Raw genomic sequence first — 19,837 nt, forward strand, 5'->3', positions numbered from 1 at the left:
TCTGGGCTTCTTCCAGCCTGAATTCTCCCAGCCTGAATTCTCCCAGCCCCCGTTGCCTCCCCCAAATAAATAGAGCATTCAAATAAATATAATGGCTCCAGCTGGGTCCTCTCCTATGCTGGGGCCAATTAGCCACCCCAATAACCACCAGGGGAGAGGGAGCTTGCAGCCTCACTGGCAGGGGCCCAGGCCGCTGTCTATCTGTAGCAAGTAGGTAGGGCCCTAGACAGTCCCTGGCCACCTCTACACTCTAGAGCAGGGGTCTTCAACCTTTTCGGCACAAGGGACCAGTGCTCCTATGAGAATCTAATGCCTGATGATCTGAGGTGGAGCTGAGGCAGTGATGCTAGCGCTGGGGAGTAGCTGCAAATACAGATGAAGCTTCCCTTGTTTGCCTGCCACTCACCTCCTGCTGTGTGGCCCGGTTCCTAACAGGTCTCAGACCAGTACTGGTCCATGGCCTGGGGATTGGGAACCCCTGCTCTAGAGGGTAGTCTAGACCTCCCGAGCCAGACAATGTGGGTTCAAATCCTGGCACCATTACTTACTTTTCATGAAACTCTGCAAGTTACTTAACTTCTCTGTGCTTCAGTTTCTTCATCTGTAAAATGAAGATAACAATATCTACCTCATAGAGAGGGAGGATTAAATAAGCAAATCCATGTGAAAGTGATTAGAATGATGCCCAGCACAAAGTGAGTGCCAGTTACTACTACCACCACTGAAGGTAGGGCACAAAAAAACTTGAACCTGAACCTTAGAAAGTCTTCACAGCACAGGATCTTAAAACTAGCTGGCTGGAGCTGGTAGTTTGGGCTGCATACAGTCATCCTCAGGGACGGCCCGGGGGAGTCTGGGAAAGGGTCATCCACTGAAGCGTCCACTGGCAGGGCCTCTGGCCAGCTGCCCAGACCCTCCCTTGGGAGGTGCACTGGCCTCTAGCCTCCAGCCCCAAATGCGTGGATACTTTCCCAAGGTGCTGGAAGTGCAGCTTCCTCCAATAGAGCCTGGCTTCCCCTTCCCGGACTCCTTGGTCTGATGTGAATGGACACTTCCTGCAGGGGCAGGTATCAATAAACACATCTGAGATGCCCTTTGTCCTCCCTGGCCAGAGCCCCAGGGGTGGACCTACTGACTTCAGGCCTTCAGTTCCTCACCCCTGGGGCACTTCCTGGAGCTTAGTGCTGGCAGACTTAGTCCTGATTGGTCCTTGCCCCTATTTCCCTCTGTGCTCTGCATCTTGATAAGGATGGAGCCTAGCCTTTCCCTATACCCTTCATGGACTGTCCTGGGGGATAGGGCCTGGCAGGAAGTTGGAGACCAGGTCCATGTATGTTTGGGGTCCCCTCTGAGGGCGAGGTCCTGGCCTTTTGCCTTTCTCATAAAGCTAGCAACAGCGTGCGATCAGTTAACTGTTTACTTACAACTCCTAGCAGCTGGACAGAGTTCAGCTGTTTGGGTGGGGCCTCCTGCCTGACTAATCAAGCTGGGACCCACCTCCAAAGGCTAGTGCGTTGCCTTGGCAACTATGAGCTAAGCTTATGCCCTGTCAGGGAAAATATACACACCTGCTCACACCCACACACACCCATCCCGTGCACGCCCACAGGGTTTCATTGCGAGGCGCTTGTTGAGTGGAAAGAGGTGAAGGTCACGAAAACTAGCATCCTGAGATGAAGCCAGACAAGAGGTCTTTTCTCCTGTACCGGAACGGAAGCTTTTACCAGAGGCGGAGCCCACCTGTGGCTGAGAGTTCCACAGCTAGAAAATGGCAGAAGCAGGACTAAATTCTGAGCCGTTGTCCCTTTTGGGACTCCCACGGCCTCCCACGGCCTCTCTGCCTTGGGCCTGGCTCATGTTAGGTCCTTGGTAAATATCTGTGGAATGCAAGAATGATGTTTTCAGCTTGGGCCTGAGGCAGGGCTGTGTGGAGCGCAGAGTCAATTCGAGGTCAATTCACAAAGTAGCTGGAGGATGAAGTGTCAGCCCCGCCCCCTGGAGGGATGGGGGCTCTTCCTGTCTGTAGTCCAGCATGTCCAAGGTGTGAGTCTCAGGACAGCCTCATAGGGCTGTGTGGCCCTGTGCCAGTTGCTTGATTCCTCTGAGTCCATTTCCTTACTTTAAAATGGAGATAATAATACCTATGCCAGGGGGTGTTATGAGAACTAAATGAGATGAGTATAAAGTGCTCAGGAAGTCCTAATGCATGAGGTGCTCAAAACACCTGTGATTATCTTTGTGGCCCATTTCTTGCCTCCTTCCTCTGTCCTGAAGAAAGATAGCCCTTCCCTCCTCCTGCAGGGTTTCAGAGCTAGAGAGGGCTTAGGAACTTGGGGAATCTTCTTAAGATGTGATGAAGAAAGGGAGGCCCAGAGAAGGATGAGGGATGGCTAAGTGGGGACAGGGGCCCAGATCAAGGTTTTTATCCTGAGACCTGGAATTTTCCAGGTTCACAATATTTTTCCTCTAGGAGCTTCTGCCTCCTTAGTCCATGGTGGGTGGGGGCCCAAGCCCCAAGAGCACAGTAACTGGATGGTTCCTGCCTTGGCAAAAGCTCAGGCCCAGGGTCATTTTCCTGTCTGACACGTTCTCCGCCACCCTGGAGCCAGGGGCCTTCCTCCCCACCCATTCTCCCCAGGCTCTCACAATGACCCAGGTGTCCAAAAGGATCTGCTCCTGACAATAAGCAATATCCTCCCACCAAATAATTATAATTCCAGCCAAGATATATATACACACACATATACATACATACACACACACGCACACGTATATATATATATATTCCCCAATAACATGTGCGCATGCACAGCTGTGGATGGCGTGGGGCATGTGAACTATTTTCCCCAAATCCTTGCCCTTGAATGTCCTTCCAAGGTCAGGCTGCCCTGGACCTTGATCTGGCTTGAGTTTCAGACACAACAAATGGATGTTTTCTCTCTCCCTAGGACAAAACCCTGTGGACCCTTGGCCTACGCCCATCTAGCCCTTTTGCTAAAACTGAACACTCTTCCCCACCCCTAAACCTGAATCCTAGCTTCTCCTTTTTCTAAAAAAAGATGTCTTTCTGGGGTGCATGAGGGGTTGGGGATTGAGCAACGCCCCTCCTCTCACTATCTCTGAACCTCAGTTCCCCGTGTGCCCTCCTGTGGGTTTTCAAGGAAATCACCTCTAGGGCTGAAAAGACCCTCCCCTCTGCTGTCTGGGCAATTCAGCAGTCATTCACACCATTGCTTGGACCCTGTCCCCGCCCCACAAGCTAGCCCCACCTTGCCTACATTTTAGTCCTACCCCATCCATGCCTCTGTTCCCTTAGGAGTCCCCACCTGGCTCAGCTTTGTGCCCTGCTTCTTGCTTCCACCTCTACCTCTGCTCTACCTGTTCCCCGCCACCCCACCTCCCGAGAGCCCCCAAGGGGTGTGCGTGCTTGCAAATGCTGCTGGATCTAGACTAGGCCCCCAGCCTTGGAGTAGCTCTGGGGTTGGAGGTGATGTTGGGAAAAGGGAACATGGGGCACCAACTGGGAGAGGCGCTAGTGGGAGCTGCCATGTAGCCTACAGGAAACGGGGGAGCACAGAGCAGAGATAACAACAGGGTCTGCTCTGTGGGTGGGATTTTGTTCTTCCTGAGAGCACCTGGGAGGATTCTTTGCCTAGCCACTTCCTAATCTCCATTTACTGGCATAGCCATAGTTCTGAGGCCACACCTACGAGGGCTAGTCCAGGCTGGCAGGGACAGAGTCAGGGAAAAAACTGGGGTAGCTGGGGCTTCTCTTCTACCAGGTGTGCCAAGCGGGTAAAGAGCAATGGGTTGGCAGTCGGAGGAGACTTGGTTAGTCCCTGCTCTGCCAGGCTGTCACTCAGGACCTTGAGTGGATCATTGAGGGTCATCTCTGTAGGCGATAGGCTTGGGAAGTAGAGTCCCTCCCTGGCTAGTGCAAGGAGCCACGCTCACAGATCACAAAGTCAAGGGTCCATGGGGCCAAGAAAATGTGGTGAGAGAGTAAAGCAGGGCAGGTGGAAACATTAGGGAGTAGTGGGGACTGTGACAAACTGAAACCCCAGTGCCCCATCCAGATAGGAAGCTGTTACTCAGCTCCAGCTGATGACTGACTTGTAGGAAAGCTAATTTTGTGTTAATCTTCTGACTTTCAAAGAGAAGCTGAGTCAGAATTTTCATGTCAAATTCCTGTCGTTTAAGTGTTGGCAATCTCAAGAAAAGTATAAAATACTTTAAGGGCCAAATAGAATATGTCTGAAGCCTCAGTGTGGCCTGTGGGCTACCAGTTTCTGAACTTTTTTTCCCAATGTAGTGTCTAATTGCCTGAGTTTAATTCTGGCTCTTGCACTTATTTGCTGTGTGACCTTCGATGAGTTACTTAATGTCTCTGTACTTCAGTTTCTCATCAGTGAAAGAGAAAGAAAACACAAAGTCAAGGGTCCATGGGGCCAAGAAATTACCCTAATTACCCATAGGGGTAATTGGACATGCCCATAAAGCACTTAGCATGGCACAGAATACATGCTATTTCTTCTTCTTCTAACCAGACCCTATTTTAACTGAAGCCCCCATGTTCTAGGTTCTGAGTTCATACCCTCTGGAACTTCAGACAAACCACTTTCCCTTTCTGGGCTTTTGTGCTTCAAAAGGAGACCAGCATCTTTCCAAAGAAACTCTGAAATCTCTGCTCACTTTGGCAAATGACTTTCCATAAATCTGGAGCTCTCAGACATGGCTCCCTCTCACATGTGGATGGAGTGACTGGGACCCTCTGTTGTGTGTCCGTCTTCCTTATCTCTTGGGCCTAAAACTCCACCCTTGCAGACATATTCTTTGGGGCCATGGCTTTGCTGCTTCCCCACATTCTGCTATAAATACACAGGTATTCCAAGATTGGATCATAAATTATCATTCACCCCTTAGTGAGAAAGACTTTGAAGCTGGCTTATCCATTCTATTGTGCAGAACTACTTTTCACTCACGGGAACTGTTTCTTCGATTGCTGAAATGAATTAGAGACTGGTATAGTTCCCATGTATCAAGCACCAACTCCTAGCAAGGCATTTTCAGAGTACTTCATGTAAATTATTGGTAATCCTTGCCTCAACTCTGGCAGGTAGATGTTTCATTTGTTTTACAGTGAGGAGTCCGAGGCTCAGAGTTTAAGTATCTCATAGCTATTGGACTCCAGTGCAGGCGAGTCCAATTCCAAAGCTACACCAGGCTGCATCACTCCTGACTTGGCAAGGCTTTCAGATCTCCAGGCGGGTCTCATGCTCTCTACAGGTAGGAGAGAGGCGTCTGGAGGAGGAAGTATTTTCTTGGGTTCAGGCAATGGCAATGAAAAGGACATACCCGTTTGGATTCTGTACATATTTCCAAACTCTCCTTCCCTGTCTGCCTGATCTACTTCGGCTCCCAAGATGTCAATTAAAATTAAACTACTTCTAACATAATAATCATAGCTATCCTTCCTATGTCTGCAGAGGGCATTAGAGCTCACATCTTGTGTTCTCATCTTTCCATCCTTCAGTCCTTTCACAGCTCTGTGTTGTAGCTAATATTTTTCTCATTGCGCACTTGGAGAAACTGAGGCTCACACAGCTAGAGGAGCCAGGACTCCAGCCTCGGCATTGTTTTCAAGAACCAGTGCTTTTAGGGGTCAACACAGTTAACCCCTAAGGTTGGGGTAGGGTAAAGAGGACTAGGGATTGCTCCATTGGCTTAATGAAAACAGAATAAACTAGAAAATATTTTTAAAAGACTGAGCGGCAGGCAGATGCATGGATGAGGTGGCCTCTTATGTGTTCCCAGTCCCTGCTCCCGAGACACCATGGGTTTTCTTGTTTCCCCACCACCCGGCCCAGGGCAGCCTCTCTACGTGCTAAAACCGTATCTATTTGTCAACTCTAGAGGTCTTCCCTCCTTTAAGAAGTCTCCTGGCCATCCCCAGGAAGGCTATGTGCTTCCATCTCCAAGTGCCTTGAGGTTGGCACCAGTTAGCCCTTTAGCCTATGGGGTTACTTTGTCATGAATGCAGGCCTTGTCTGCCCAGCTAGGTTGGTTGTAAGCTGCCAAGGGAGGGCCATGTGTTCAGCATCCAGGGGACGTGTAGCACCTGGCACACGCAGGAGCTCCGTTAGTGCTCACTGATGAGGTAGAAAGGCATACCAGCCTCAGGAGTGGGAAGGGCCAAAGGTACTACTGATGACCCCCCAGAAGGGTGGTCCAGGACAAAGGGCTGCTGTTGCCAAATAGCCTTGATGCTTCCTATCCTGCCTCCCGTGTGACAGCACTGGGCATGGAGGCTGGAAGTGCCAGGAGCCAGCTGTGGGCAGAGCCACAGTTCCTGCAGTGGTGGGGGAGTAGGGATGGGAGCTGGGGCCAGGCTGTGCTCAGTTTGCTGCCTGCCTGGAGTTCCTCCTATTCCTTGTCCAGCTTCCCTGCAGTGGTGGGGATCCCCCAGCTGGGGAAGCTCTCATTGCTCCTCCCACAAAGTCCGGGATGGAGCTGGGTTCATGAGCAAATGAAAGCTCAGGGAGGTCAGCTGAGTTGCCTGCGGCTAGGAAACCCACATCTTTGGAGCCCCAGGCCAAGGTTCTTCCCCACTCTGCAGGCACTGAGAGTAGCACTGGCTCAGGTAGGTGACAAGTTCTCATCTCTCTGAGCAGGTCTGGTGGCAGCCTTCAAGGTCGCCACACCGTATTCCTTATACGTGTGTCCTGAGGGGCAGAACGTCACCCTCACCTGCAGAATCTTGGGCCCCGTGGCCAAAGGGCAGCACGATGTGACCTTCTACAAGACGTGGTACCGCAGCTCACGGGGCGAGGTGCAGGCCTGCTCGGACCGCCGGCCCATCCGCAACCTCACGTTCCAGGACCTTCACCTACATCACGGCAGCCACCAGGCTGCTGGCACCAACCAGGATCTGGCCCAGCAACACGGACTGGAGTCAGTCTCTGACCACCATGGCAACTTCTCCATCATCATGCTCAACCTGACCCCGTCGGACAGTGGCATCTATTGCTGCCTTGTGGTGGAGATCAGGCACCATCACTGGGAGCAGAGGGTCCACGGTACCGTGGAGCTGCAGGTGCAGAGAGGTGAGGACTTCCCGTGTGGGATAGCCTCGGGGGTGGTGTGTTGTACCTGTCTGTAAGGGTAAGCAGAGCGGACAGTGTGACTGTGGGGGTGTGGTGCTGTGTATATGGTGGTGTGATTGTGTGTGACACTGTGTTGAAGAGTATGTGATGCTATATGGGTAGCAGGGGTGTGTGTGAGATGAGGTGGCTGTGGCGTGTGGAGCTGTGTGTAAGCCTCTTTGGTCAGCTGGGTGTGATAGAGAGGAAGGGTATACATGGTTTGGTTTGGTTTGTGACAGTGGGACTTTTTAATGGGAGATGGTGTATGAACCTGGGCTAGGAGTATGTCTGCTGCTGACAACACCATGACCGTGAAATGTGACCTGGGGTGTGAGTTGGTGAATGGTCGCTGAGGAACATGTATGTGTGTGCTTGTCTAGGTAAGAGTCCAAGCGGAGGTGGACTGGACAGAAGTGTAGGCACAGGTAGGTATCCCCATTAGGGTGGCATGAGGATGGGCAGGGCATGCCCGGCTGTGCGGTGAGAATACATATGTACGTACGTGCGTGCATGCGTGCGTGCATGCATGTTGTGTTGTGTTGTGTTGTGTTGTGTTGTGTTGTGCGGTGTGGTTTCGTGTGGTGTGGTGTGGTGTGGTGTGGTGTGGTGTGGTGTTGTGTAGGTTCCTCCTGGAACGATGCTGCTAAGTGAACAGTAGCATGGAGAGCTGTGACAGGAGAGGGGCAAGCGGGCCTGGATGAGCCTCTCTGGTCTCCTGGACCTGACATCTACCTAACAACCCTTCTCTTTGCGCCCACAGGCAATGAAACACCGTCCAAGTGCACTGCGTACCCACCCTCCCCCAAGGAGAGTGAAAGTAAGGAACCAGCCTCTTGCCCCTTCTGGGTTCTCTATTCTCCTTTGTCCTCCTCCTCTGCTGCTGCCCTCCCTTTTGCTTCCTCCTGCACCTGAGCCATTGGGCTGCAGCCCCCAGAGGCCCACTTCCTTTCTAAGACCCAAAGCCTGAGAGAGCGGCTTCCCAGAGTCGCTGCTGTGGGCTCCCTGGGTGGGGCTATACCCCAGCAGTGACCTTTGGCCAAGTGCCGCATGACAGGTACTGGGTGCCACAGGCTGCTGAGCTTCTTTTCAGTGGGCTCCCCTCCTCTGCACCAGCCCTCTGCCTCATGGGAAAGTTGGAGGGATGTGGGGGCTCCTCTTGACTTGGATTCGACTTAAATTTTCCTTGTTCTGTGTGTGGGGGAGGGAGGAGGGAGAGGCTGAAGAACAGAACAGAACTACCTTTCCTGGGGCTCCTACTATGTGCCAGGCCCTGTGCTAAGTCCTTCCAAGTGCTGGTATCTCAGTGGATTCTCATAAAAACCCTGTGAAGCAGGCATCACCATCTTCATTTTACATACATGGGAAACGGAAGTTCAGAGAGGTGACTTAACTTGCCCGAATTCACACAGCCAACAAGGGTAGCACAGCTGGGGTTGTGCTCGCTTCGCCTTCTTCTCAGCTCGAGTGGACGTGCAGTGGGTGGCAGTCAGTCCCCTGGTGTTTGCCCAGAGAGGTGCCCTATGGGGGAAGGGAGCACTGCCCTAAGGTGCACCTGGGCACTCAGAGGCCAGGAGATAATGCCCAGCAGCTTGGGGATGGCAGGCAAAGGGGAGATGTCTTTGGAGCACCCCCACTCTTCTGAGACAATAGGCCTTGGCTTCCACAGCCTTCTATTTATCAGACAATAGGTCTTGACTTCCACAGCCTTCTATTTATCAGTAATTATTGAGCATCTAGTGTGGACTAGCCTCTGCCCAGGCCCTGGAGATACACAAGTGCAGACTTCCTCCCTGCCCTCCAGGAGCACATGATCAAACACTGAGCCAGGAAAGGGAGCAGCTCGGCTACAGCCCCAGCCAAACCCCAGCTCAAGGGCTGCTGTGACTTTCTACTCAGACTATTTTTTCTTGAACCAACAAGCAGACTAGCCAGGAACAAAATTAGAACACACATCTTGGTCTGAGCCAGACCCACGTGGAACTAAAACTCTTTGGTTCAAGCCCCCATCCCTGTGCACCGCAGAGCTCACGTCACTTGTCACCAAGCCACTGCCATCCTCACTTCCTCCACCAGCAACTCCCTGGTGAGGGTGGAGGGGGGGCCTCTGAGCATCTCCTTCCTTCCCACGCAGCGGTCTCACGACTTCGTGCACACGCGTGTGCCTGTGTACAGGCCGGGGTGAGCTGCACCTGAGGGTGCACATGAGTGTTCACTTCTCCACTGCTCCTTCCACCATGAGCAACTCCCCCAGTCCCACTTCTTCCTCCTGCAGAGCTCACTCAGAGACTTCTGCCACTGCCTTCATTTCACAGGTAGGAAAAGTAAGATTCAGGCAGGTGAAGGGACGGTCTCTTAGTGTCTCAGACCCAGAGCCGAGATGCCAGAGCACCTGATTCTCAGTGTGCAAACCCCACCTGAGTGCTGGGCTGCCCCCCGCTCTGTTAACATTGGTTTTCTGAAAATTAGTTGTATTAGTCTTAGTGACAGAGACAAGAGATGCCAGAGTAGACAGTGCTAGAGAAAGCAGGTACAAAATTGAAAGGGGATGGAGATTTGGTTCATTTCTCTTGATCTAGACTCTAGAGAAGCAGCTGTTGGAATTCAGGGAACAGAAGTCACCTGGGAAATCTATGAAATCTGGCTGATAAGAGCCCAAGGGTGAGGCAGCACCTTGAACCTGACTGCCAAAAGTAGGTCAGGCTTCCTTTGCTGGGCACCTCTACTCTCAGGTTTTAACGTTTCCTTCCTCTCCAGTTCACGGGGATGTGCAGCCTCACTCTGGCCCGTTTCCCTGAGCTACTTACTGTCAACAATGAATTGACCCCCTAAGGGCCAAAAAGACATGTTTGCTTCTGTCCCAGCTATTGAGGGCAGGGGGATGGCTTCAATGACTTCTGGAGCCCCCTTCCAATCTCCTTCCAGTTTCTTGGTTCTGGAGATCTGGAGACTATAGCTGAGGCGAGGCTTGGCACTATGGTGGACGTCGTCTCAGATAAGAAGAAACACAGCTATCATTTTGGGTGCTGTGTGGGGGTTTTGGACAGCATGTCCATTCTCTAGGTATCATGAGTACACTGAGAAACAGGAGAGAGTGTGCCCCTTCCTACTGATGGGAACAAATCAGTGTTTTCTCAAAGAGCTGATTGGGGGATCAAAAACTCAAATGCCTCCAGGGTCAGGAAGCTGGTGAATAAGGTAGTAGGGAGGGGTGGAGACTGTGGCTAGTACCCAGCTGCCAGTCTATAAGTGCAGGAGGGGAGTTCAGAGCCACTGAATTTTCAAGCAAAGTTAAAAGTCCATATTTTACATGAGCTCTCAGTTTAAAATGTTGAGTCCACTCTAGTGAAAGGCAGTGTGATGAAGTGGTTAAGAGCACAGACCTTGAAATCAGCCAAGTTGCTTAACCTCTCTGTGCCTTAGTTTTCTCATCTATAAAACAGAAATGATTATAATTGTACTCACTTCCCCGGTTGTTATGAGGCTAAAATGAAGTTCTATATGTTAAGTGCTAAGAACCATGCCTGGCACAGAATAAGTGCTGAATTAAGTGCTGGCTGGTATTACTTCTAATGCAGATCTCTAGGCCTGGCTTCCCAAGTAAACTTATCCATTCCCTTGTGCCAAGGGGGGATGGCAAGTAGATAGCAGAAGACAGTGGATACATACCCTGTTTTCTAATGATTTAGAAATATTTGCCTGGTGACTCAGATGCTCAGTGGGCCTTGGAGCTGGCTGCTGGGTACCGCCTTCCACTGCCACTTACCTTTGGAAAGATTCTAGTCCTTGCTCTAAGACAGGTGCTTTGGTACTACTTATCAGCTAATGAGGCTTCCAGCCAAGAAGCTCTTTGATTTTTCCTCCTCTAAGTGCACCCCAGTCTCCTAATGTTATCTTTGGAAATTAGGAAGGTAGCTGATCTCTGAGATCATCTGAAAGCCCAAGTCATTCTGAGGTTGGGGGAGGTGACAAGAGAGGAATAAGACTGAGGAAGTTGGTGCCCCAGGAGTCCTGATTGGTGAGGGGCTGTGGTTTTTCATCACGGAGTCCAGGGAAGTGGGCTGGGCAGCCCATTTCCCCTCCCCTTGAAGCAATCTCCCTATCCAGGCAACACAGAATGTTTTGGTTTGCTTTTTATCTAGTCCCTTCCCTGGGGAGCCAGGCAGCCCAGCCAAACTCTCTTCTCCATATATACCCACAGGGTACTACTGGCAGGCCTGGAACAAAAAATCCACAGAGTAGGGTGGCCTATCCCATCCCACCCTGCTAAGGGCCTGGCACAGTCCTGGATGCTGGCCTGGCAGCTGCCTCTGCCAGTCCTTGAGCACCTTCCCAGGATGAACCTGGCTCTGGATGGCTACTGGCATGACCCCTATCCGCTAGGTACTACTGGCTATGCCCGTGGGGAGGGGTGGAAAGCTGTAGTGAGGCTGGGATCTGCAGAGGAGTCTAAGGATTCAGATGGCAGTTGGGTCCACAGAGCTGTCCCCAAATCCCCCTTCCAGCCTTAACTCTTAGCCCAGATTGTAAGGAAACAAAGTCCTGATCCCCTAGAGGAGCTGCAGATGGGCAATTTTTGCCTGAGGACAGGAGTGGGGGTAGGGAGGTCGGGCCAACAGGGAGCCGGAATTAGTGAGCACCTGACTAACCTCATCAAAAGTTGCTTAGTATCAGTCCAGAGACGGGCTTTGATGACTAGAAAAGAACCCTTTGCAACCTGCTTCTCTGATAGTACCCACAATAAGGTACTGTGACAGGGTTTAGAAATACTTGAATGTCTGAATTACAGAATGTTTTTACTTTCAATATTCCACGTCAAAATGCAGCCTTGCTGAGTTCTGCCAGGGAGCCTGCTTTAATGTGCGGTTGAACTTGCTTTCTAATTAGCATAGCGACTGTTCCCTGCACCAGTGGGTACTTCTAAAGCGCCTAAAGACAGTTTGTTCTCTGCTGCGGTGTGAACCACCCCTCTGAAAGCTTGTTTACAACATCGGATTGTTTAGCAATGCAACGAGACAAAAACAGCCCTTATTCCAAATGAGTAGAGCAAAGGCAACGCTGAGACCACAGCCCATCCACCTTTCCTAAGCTCCTTAGGGCCAAATTGACAAGATATCCCAGCCCATCCTGTGAGAAAGGCCAAAATTGGGAAGGAAATGCATTTACGATGGTTGTGGTTCTGAGTTTGCATCTGTTCCCAGATAAACTCCTAGAGTCAGCAGATTGGATTGAAATAAAGCAAGCCTCTCACGCTAACCTTTTCAGAAGGCAATTAATTTAGCAATAGATGAAAAGAAAATGCACATACTTTTTCGCTCAGCACCTTCAACTGCTAGTTTATGTACAGATGTACTTCCCTAGGTGAGCAGAGGTGCATACACAAGGAGTTCACTGCTACATTATCAGTTATGTTGAAATATGGAAGCGACTTACATGTCCACCAATAGGGAACTGTTTTCAATAAATTTTGGGTGAGCCCCATGATAAAGCCCTGGGCAGAACGATACAGAGAGATGTCCAAGCTACGCTAAGTGGGAAAAGCATTGTCACATGAAAAGCATATCACATACATACTGTATATGCAGGGGACATATCCAGACCACACACAAGAAAACCACGGACATTGATTATCTCTTTGGAGGGGGCCCGGGTAGAGGAGGAGGAGGAAACTTTGAAATATATTTTTTAACTTATACATTTTTTTTTTGTAATTTAGAAAGTTTAACGTTTTTAAATGTCAGACAAGATTCACATTTCTCCAGTTCTCGCCCCATGACTCGTATATATAAGATCACTTGCAGAGGCTCTGCTGTGGAGCTAAGGAGTTTTTAGAAGATGTGTGGGGCTTTTCATTCACTTATTTTTATTGTGGTAAAACATATAAAATTTGCCATTTTAACCATCTTTAATTGTACGACTCAGTGGCATTAATTATGCTCACAGGTTGTGCAACTATCACCACTATTTCCAAAAGTTTTTCATTACTTGGGCTCCTTTTGACTTTGAACTCTGTGGCATGAGGTCTGTGAAGGGCCTGCTCTCCCTTCTCAGGGGACGATCTGTGGCCCAGGGCAGTTGAGCTGTCTCCAGTGGGCTGAATAACGACGACCCGTCGGCCGTAAGTGCCTGGCCTCATTTCTGTATGCTCTGGGCCCACCCGAGGAGGAGGCATGGGGCTTTCTTTTAAAGGGGGCCCCTAGACCTTCCGTGCCTCTGACGGTCACTGAGGGTCTGGCTGTGAGGCTTGGGTAAAGGTGGGTCCCACTGCTGCCTGGCCTTCCCTCTTCGGGCTTCTGTTTCCCTTCTGGAGGAACAGTGGGAATAGGGCCTCACCTTGGCTGTCTCTCTGCCCTTTCAGACATCACAGCTGCTGCCCTGGCTACAGGCGCCTGCATTGTGGGCATCCTCTGCCTTCCCCTCATCCTGCTCCTGGTCTATAAGCAAAGGCAGGTGGCCTCCAACCGCCGTGAGTATGCTTGCCCTCCTGGGATGGGTCGGGGTGTAAATGACCTACCCCAGCTGCCAGCTCAGCCCCTGCAATTAGCAAAGGCAAGAGGCAGGCACGAGTCCTCTCTATTCCAGAGATAGGAGCAGTCCCAGCAAGGAGCTGGGCTCAATGGCAGAGAGAGGAGGGGACCCAGGCATGCCATTTTTGGGGCCTGAGTGCCCACAAGCCCCAAGCAGTGCTGGCTTGGCACTCAATAAATATCTGTTGATGAATGAGTAATCACAGAAAGCAGTTAAAATTGATTTATAAAAATGCTGCCACTCAGAGGTCCTTTGGAGACCTGTTTTAATGTACAGGTTGGCTTGTTTTGTTATTAGCATCGCAATTATTGGGACAAAAATGACCTTTGGATGATCAGAATGGGGAGAGATCTTGGAAATAACTTAGTTTAACTCTTTCCTTTTCTGGCTGAGAAACCTAAGATCCACAGGGTTGAATAACTAACCCAAAGTTACTTAACTTAGTAAATGGCAGAGCTGGGACTCGAACTCAAAGCTTTCAACTCACTTTTTTTTTCAGAGAATATAATCCCACCACATAATAAAAACACTCATTAGCATGAGTGTCGTCAATAACCCCTCACTCGCAAGGTGGCTGTGTCAGGAACCATGCCAAACTTGTTACACACATTCTCTCACTTACTCCTTATCATGACTCCAAAAGTTTGGTCCTACCACTGTTTCCATTTTACAGCTGAGCAAACTGAGGCACAGAGATTAAGTAATACACTTAAGGAGTAAGTGGTGGAGCCGGGCTTCAAGTCAGGGCTACAAAGACCTTCGCATAGTCCTTTTCAGGTGACAGTGCCCTTTGCCCTTCTTCTGACCCCACCCATAGGACTTGGCCAGTCTGAGTGCTCTGCCTCTGGCCCTTGCATTGCTTCTCCCCCTGCCTCTTCCCTTCTGCCAGCTGCAGAAGGTAACCGAGGGAGCACCGCTCTGTCACCAGAGGCCTTTTGGTTCCCACGTGGTCTCCTGTGGGCCCACTCTGGAGCTCCACAGTCGATCACTCAGGGGCTGTGGCCACCTCTCCCTTAGTCTCAGGACATCCATATTCCTCTCACAAAACTCACCACACCCTACCTACAAAAATCTTCTTGGTTAGGGGCGGGGTGGGGGGGCAGGTAAAGAGATTGCGGCAGAAAGAGGAACCTAGGGACTCAACCAGGAAGAGAAATTGCTGCAGAGCTGCCAGTCAGCTCTTGCTCATCCATGTGGCATTTCAGTGGAAGGCGGGGAAGGGATGAGGAGGGACACAGGCTTAGCTAGGCTTGGCTCCCAGATCAAGAGTGCTTTCTGTCCCCCTTACTCCAGACAACAGTGCTGCCTCCATCAGGGAATAGGAAGTAGAAAACAAATTTTGGGCTGCAGGGGTGGAGGGTGGGAGGGTAGGGGTGGGGGAGTGGGGCTGGGAGTGGAGAGGGGGTTGTTCCTGCTTTTGTTGCTTCACAGCCTTCCTCACAGAGTCCCCAGAAGTTGATCCAAGGCTCTTGCCCATGTCCCAGGCTGGAGCAAGAAAAATCAGGCCAGAACACTGTGGGGGGTGTCTTGATGACATGGGGAAATTGGAGTCAGCCCCCAGTATTACTCCATGCACTGGGATACCTTCAGTGTGCGGGCTTCCCAGAGGAAGGGACGGATGAGCTGGATGCTGAAGAACCAGACTGAAAGAGGGAGCAGCGGGTACAGTGGGCTGATGGGCTGTGCTGTGACCAATGTTGAGAACATCCTCTGAAACTCTGTAAATGAACCCCGTTCCTGTGATGGGGCCACTTCATAGCACCTTACCCCCACATTTAATATGCGGTAACAGAAAGGAATAATTTATCTTCTAATAAAAGTATTTTTGAGGCCAGTTCCCTCATCCTCTCAAAAAAAAAAAAAAGAAAAAAAAAAAAAGGCAGAATGAATCGTATGATTGAAGTATTTAGAGACAGACAAGAAATGCCAGAGGGGACACTCCTAGAGAAATCAGGTATGAAATAGAGAGAGAGAGCAGAGATTTTGGTCATTTTTCTTCATCTAGACTCTAGAGAAGCAGTTGCTGGAATTAAGGGAACAGAAATTACCTGAGAAATGCCAGGAGTCTGGTCATAGGACAGAGGCCAAGTGGCCTGGAGCCCGGTACCGAGGGCATGGTCTGGGCTGAGCCCCACTCAGGAAGAAAGAAAGAGAAAGGGGTGAGAGCACCGAGGAAGGACGTTCGGTGCAGAGGCCAGTGGGTGTGGAAACCTAGGCAGTACGAGACGGAGACTGGTTTCTCCGGCTCTCAAGTGGGACCACCGATCTTTACGCAAAGGGTGGAGATGCGCTGGGGGACCGTGGAGCTCCCACACAGAGCCCGACGCACAGGAGTCCCTGGTAAACCGTAGCCATGATTCCAAGACCAGAGCGATTTCAAGAACTTTTGTGCAACTTCCCCATATGTTCTGTTGTTGTGCCCCTCCCCCACCATCTGTTTCCCCATAGTAATCAACAGAGAAGCTCTTTAAAAACGAGAAGGATCTGTGGGGGTACCTGGGGGAGCTGCAAGAAAGAGGGAAGTTGGGGCCGCTGAATTTGGTCGGTGTCCAGTTTGGGGGGTGGGGAACCTCAAGAATGGGGCAGGGTGGCAGCCTCTTGGACGAGGAGAAGAAAGTGGTGGAATGGCTGAGAAGTGATAGGGTCTCAGGCCCCCTAAGATTCCTGTAAGGGATGGCACTTCTGAAGCCACCCTATTGTGCAACGTGGAGGATGGCACAGAGAGGCCCAGGAACCCTCTAATTAGGAAATGACCTTGCAACACTCCCACCCGGTAAATCATGGCTAAAGACCAGACCCTGGCAAATGTCCAAACAGGAAACAGCAAATTCAGGAGCCAGGCCTTTGGTTGGTATTTAAATTCTGAAGGTCTAACATCGCCTAAGTCAAGCCATAGGAAAAAGCATTTCGGTCTCCAGGTGACAGACGTCGTACACAGTTGTAAAAGGCAGCCTGAGTTTCATTTGTCACTCTGGTCAAAATGGGCTGCTCGCTGAGGCCTCACTTCCTGGGTAAACACGCAGAGGACTGCGAATGGGTCTCCAGAATGAACAGGAATGGGATCCAGGGCTGAGCATGACCCTGCCTGGGCCCCTCTGACTTCCCCCAAGGGCATTGCCAGCCAGGGCAGGGATGTTGTCTGGGGAAGCCTTCCCTTTGTAGTCAGCTTCTCTGTCTGTCCCTAGGTGCCCAGGAGCTGGTGCGGATGGACAGGTAAGGCCCGTGAAGACCCTTCGGAGAAAATTTCCTGCAGCTGCCCCCCGCCTCCCCCAGCTCAAAGCTTGCCTCTCCGGGCTTGTGGCTCTGTAGGGCAATGTCTACACCCAAACTGTAGCTGGAGTTAATGCAGGAGGAAGAGAGGTAACTTTTAGCCAGGACAGACTGACTCTCCCCCTTTACCAGGATCCTTTCCCCTCTCTTCCCTGGTATCTGGTTGTAACATGACAGGGGTCAGAACAAAGACATGGCTTCCCTGGTCCTCCCTGCTCCTCCCTGCTCCTCCCTGGGCCAGCATAGTGAACGGCAATATTTCTGTGCAGTAGGGCCCCTGTTTAGCTGCCTAGCACAGCTGGTTAGAAAAGCATCTGCCACTGAGGCCTACAATCTGTGCCAGCCAATTGGCTGTTCTCCCTGCTACCCCTCACCCAGCAGGCAGAGCTCTGAGGCTACTTGGATAAGTCATGTACCCACCTTCGAACCTTAGTGGTCAGTAGGCTGAGGTGGGGGAGGGGGAGGAAGCAGCTGAGCTGGGCAGATACTGAAACATGCAAAGGAGGCCAGCACACCTTGATCTGTGGCTCCTCCCTCCCTACAGGGCACTCCAAGGAGAAAGCTGTCAGGCCACTGCAGGCCACAAAGGCAGAGGCTGACTGGGCTAAGAGTGGGGCAGCAGGTCGGGGGTGGAGAGAATAGGGGAGTATGTGCTGGTGCACCCTGGTCAGGAAGCTGGCATGGAGCCTGGCCTGGAGGGTGTGCTCAAGAACGAGCCACTGGTAGCTGCAACACCAAACTCAGAGCTCCTCTGGGTGTTTGAAAGGGATGATTTTCGAGACAGGTCAAAGGAAGTCCTGCTAGCGATCCTGCTAGAATCCCAGAGTTGGAGGAGTCTTAGGGGTTGTCCCACTCCCAAGAGGGAAGAGGGGAAGAAAAGAGAACCCCTCCCTTCAGCTCAAGACCAACTATGGGGATGTTCAATCCTAATGCCTTTGACTCTACTGACCAAAGAGAAACTTGTCCCCAGATTCCTCAGGCTATTCTCCTGGAAGCGCTTCTGACCCTGGGCTTCCTAGCAGGGCCCAGGGCAGATGGTCAGACCATAGGGTGGAGTGGCAGTCAGATGCCCTCAGCTCTGGGCAGGTGGGACAGTGCAGCCCATGGCCTTTTCTCTCTGGCTCTGGCTCCTCCCTTCCTGCTGGGGGAGGCTGCCGAGGCCTTGGAGTGGGAGGGAAGAGAGAAGTAGGGCAGGAGGAGGGCAGAGGCCCAAACTCCAGGCCGCACGGATGACCTTTGGTTCTGATTCTCTGGCAGTAATGCTCAAGGAATTGAAAACCCTGGCTTTGAGGGCTCTCCACCTGCTCAGGGGATGCCGGAGGCCAAGCCCAGGCTCCCACTGTCCTATGTGGCCCAGCGGCAGCCTTCTGAGTCTGGGCGGCACCTGCTCTCTGAGCCCAGCACTCCTCTGTCTCCGCCAGGCCCAGGGGATGTCTTCTTTCCATCACTAGGTGAGTACTTCCCAACCCTCTCAGCACAATGGCCTGAGAGGTCATGACTTCTCCTTGGCCTGCGGGGTATCAGCCTCACTCCCTACCCTCCCTGGGGAGTCCTCACAGCCTCCTGATGTGGGGCTAGAGGGTGAAGGCAGAGGAGACCGCCCCCGCCCCCCCCACCCCGCCACCTTCACTCTGCATCTCTTTTCTTTTGCAGACCCTGTCCCTGATTCCCCAAACTGCGAGACTGTCTAGACCAGCTGGGGGCCAATGGGCAGCTGTGGCTGAGCCTGGGACAGGTGCATTTGAGCCAGGCTGATCCTCTGAGTGGTCCCTTGACCTCGGCCCTGGCTTCTTCCCTCTTGCTCTGAGCCCAGACTCTTTGAAAGATACCTGTGATGGCCAGATTCTCAACCCCTCTGGATGCTACAGGGTAGAAAGGAGAAGGTGTTGGATCGCTCGACCTGTCTCAAGGATGGTGGGGTGCTGGGATGCCAGAGACCTGAAATTCACCAGCTACAGATGCCAAATGACCTACATCCTAGAAGCCCCAGAATTTCCAGCTGTGGCAGCCTCTTTCCTTGAGACTTGACAGCACAGATGGGACAAGATGGGCACTGGGCAGAACTCCCCTGCCTCCAGTGCCACCCTTCCAGGAATGAGATACAAGACTAGACGTGGAAAGATTCCTCCTCACTGTGGTGGACCAGCTCCCCCATCTTGCTCGAGGCTGCTCATCTTCAGACTCACTCTTTATAACCGTGGGGCTGTGGGTCTGGGCCTGCCTGCCTACGGCCATGTGTTCAGTAAATCTGGAGCTCCCACTCCCTGCACTCTGGACCCCAGAGTTCACTAGACAGAGGCCCCCAAACAGGAAGTACACACTGGAGCACCATGGCCATTGTGAGCCAACTGGCATCTTGGACAATGGAGGCTGGGCCAGATGTGTTGGTACCCACAGGGGTGAGGGAGAGCCCAGGGGCCTGCTGGGAAGGTGAGTGGAGAGGGCTCCACTTCCTCTGCATTCCCTGTCGTCCTCCTCCACTGCTCAGCATGGTCAAGAGAGGGTGACAGCATAATGTATTGTCCAAACTGTGACACTTTTGAGTGTGAAGAGGGGGTGTTATTAAAAGCTATGAGGGCAACAGGTGGATTATAATAGCTGGGTTTAAATCCCTACTCTGCTTCTGAGTTGCCTGAGGCCTATGGAGCCCTCCCTGCCCTTGGTCTTCTGTTCCATCCAATCTGCTGAGTCTTCACCACAGAGTGACCTGTCAGGTGGGAGGAGCGGGACATGTCCTTAGAAGTGTTTGTGTCCTCTCTGCTCTGCACCCTCTGTTCCCATCACCTGCTTCCGGGAATGACCAGGTTTGTTTTTATACACATAAACAAGGGCAATCCTTTGTGGAATTTCTATTAAAAGGCTTCAAAGCATGAAGAGTTGGGGTGGGGGCGGCGGGGGCG

The 19,837-nt window shown here is 51.7% G+C and overlaps 1 protein-coding gene across 1 annotated transcript in view; it reads left to right on the forward strand.

Annotated features, from left to right (window-relative positions):
- VSIR (V-set immunoregulatory receptor) overlaps positions 1-19,532 on the forward strand; it is a 24,181-nt gene extending 4,649 nt beyond the window's left edge. Inside the window, exons 2-7 of the mRNA XM_006915541.3 lie at positions 6,672-7,103; positions 7,903-7,959; positions 13,498-13,605; positions 16,853-16,880; positions 18,195-18,388; positions 18,591-19,532. Of these exons, the coding sequence (XP_006915603.1) occupies positions 6,672-7,103; positions 7,903-7,959; positions 13,498-13,605; positions 16,853-16,880; positions 18,195-18,388; positions 18,591-18,628 (857 nt within the window). The 3' untranslated portion in view covers positions 18,629-19,532. The remainder of the gene's footprint in view (positions 1-6,671; positions 7,104-7,902; positions 7,960-13,497; positions 13,606-16,852; positions 16,881-18,194; positions 18,389-18,590) is intronic.
- Positions 19,533-19,837: the final 305 nt, after the last annotated feature.

This window comes from Pteropus alecto, unplaced genomic scaffold (genome assembly GCF_000325575.1).
Source record: "Pteropus alecto unplaced genomic scaffold, ASM32557v1 scaffold155, whole genome shotgun sequence".
NCBI lineage: Eukaryota > Metazoa > Chordata > Mammalia > Chiroptera > Pteropodidae > Pteropus > Pteropus alecto.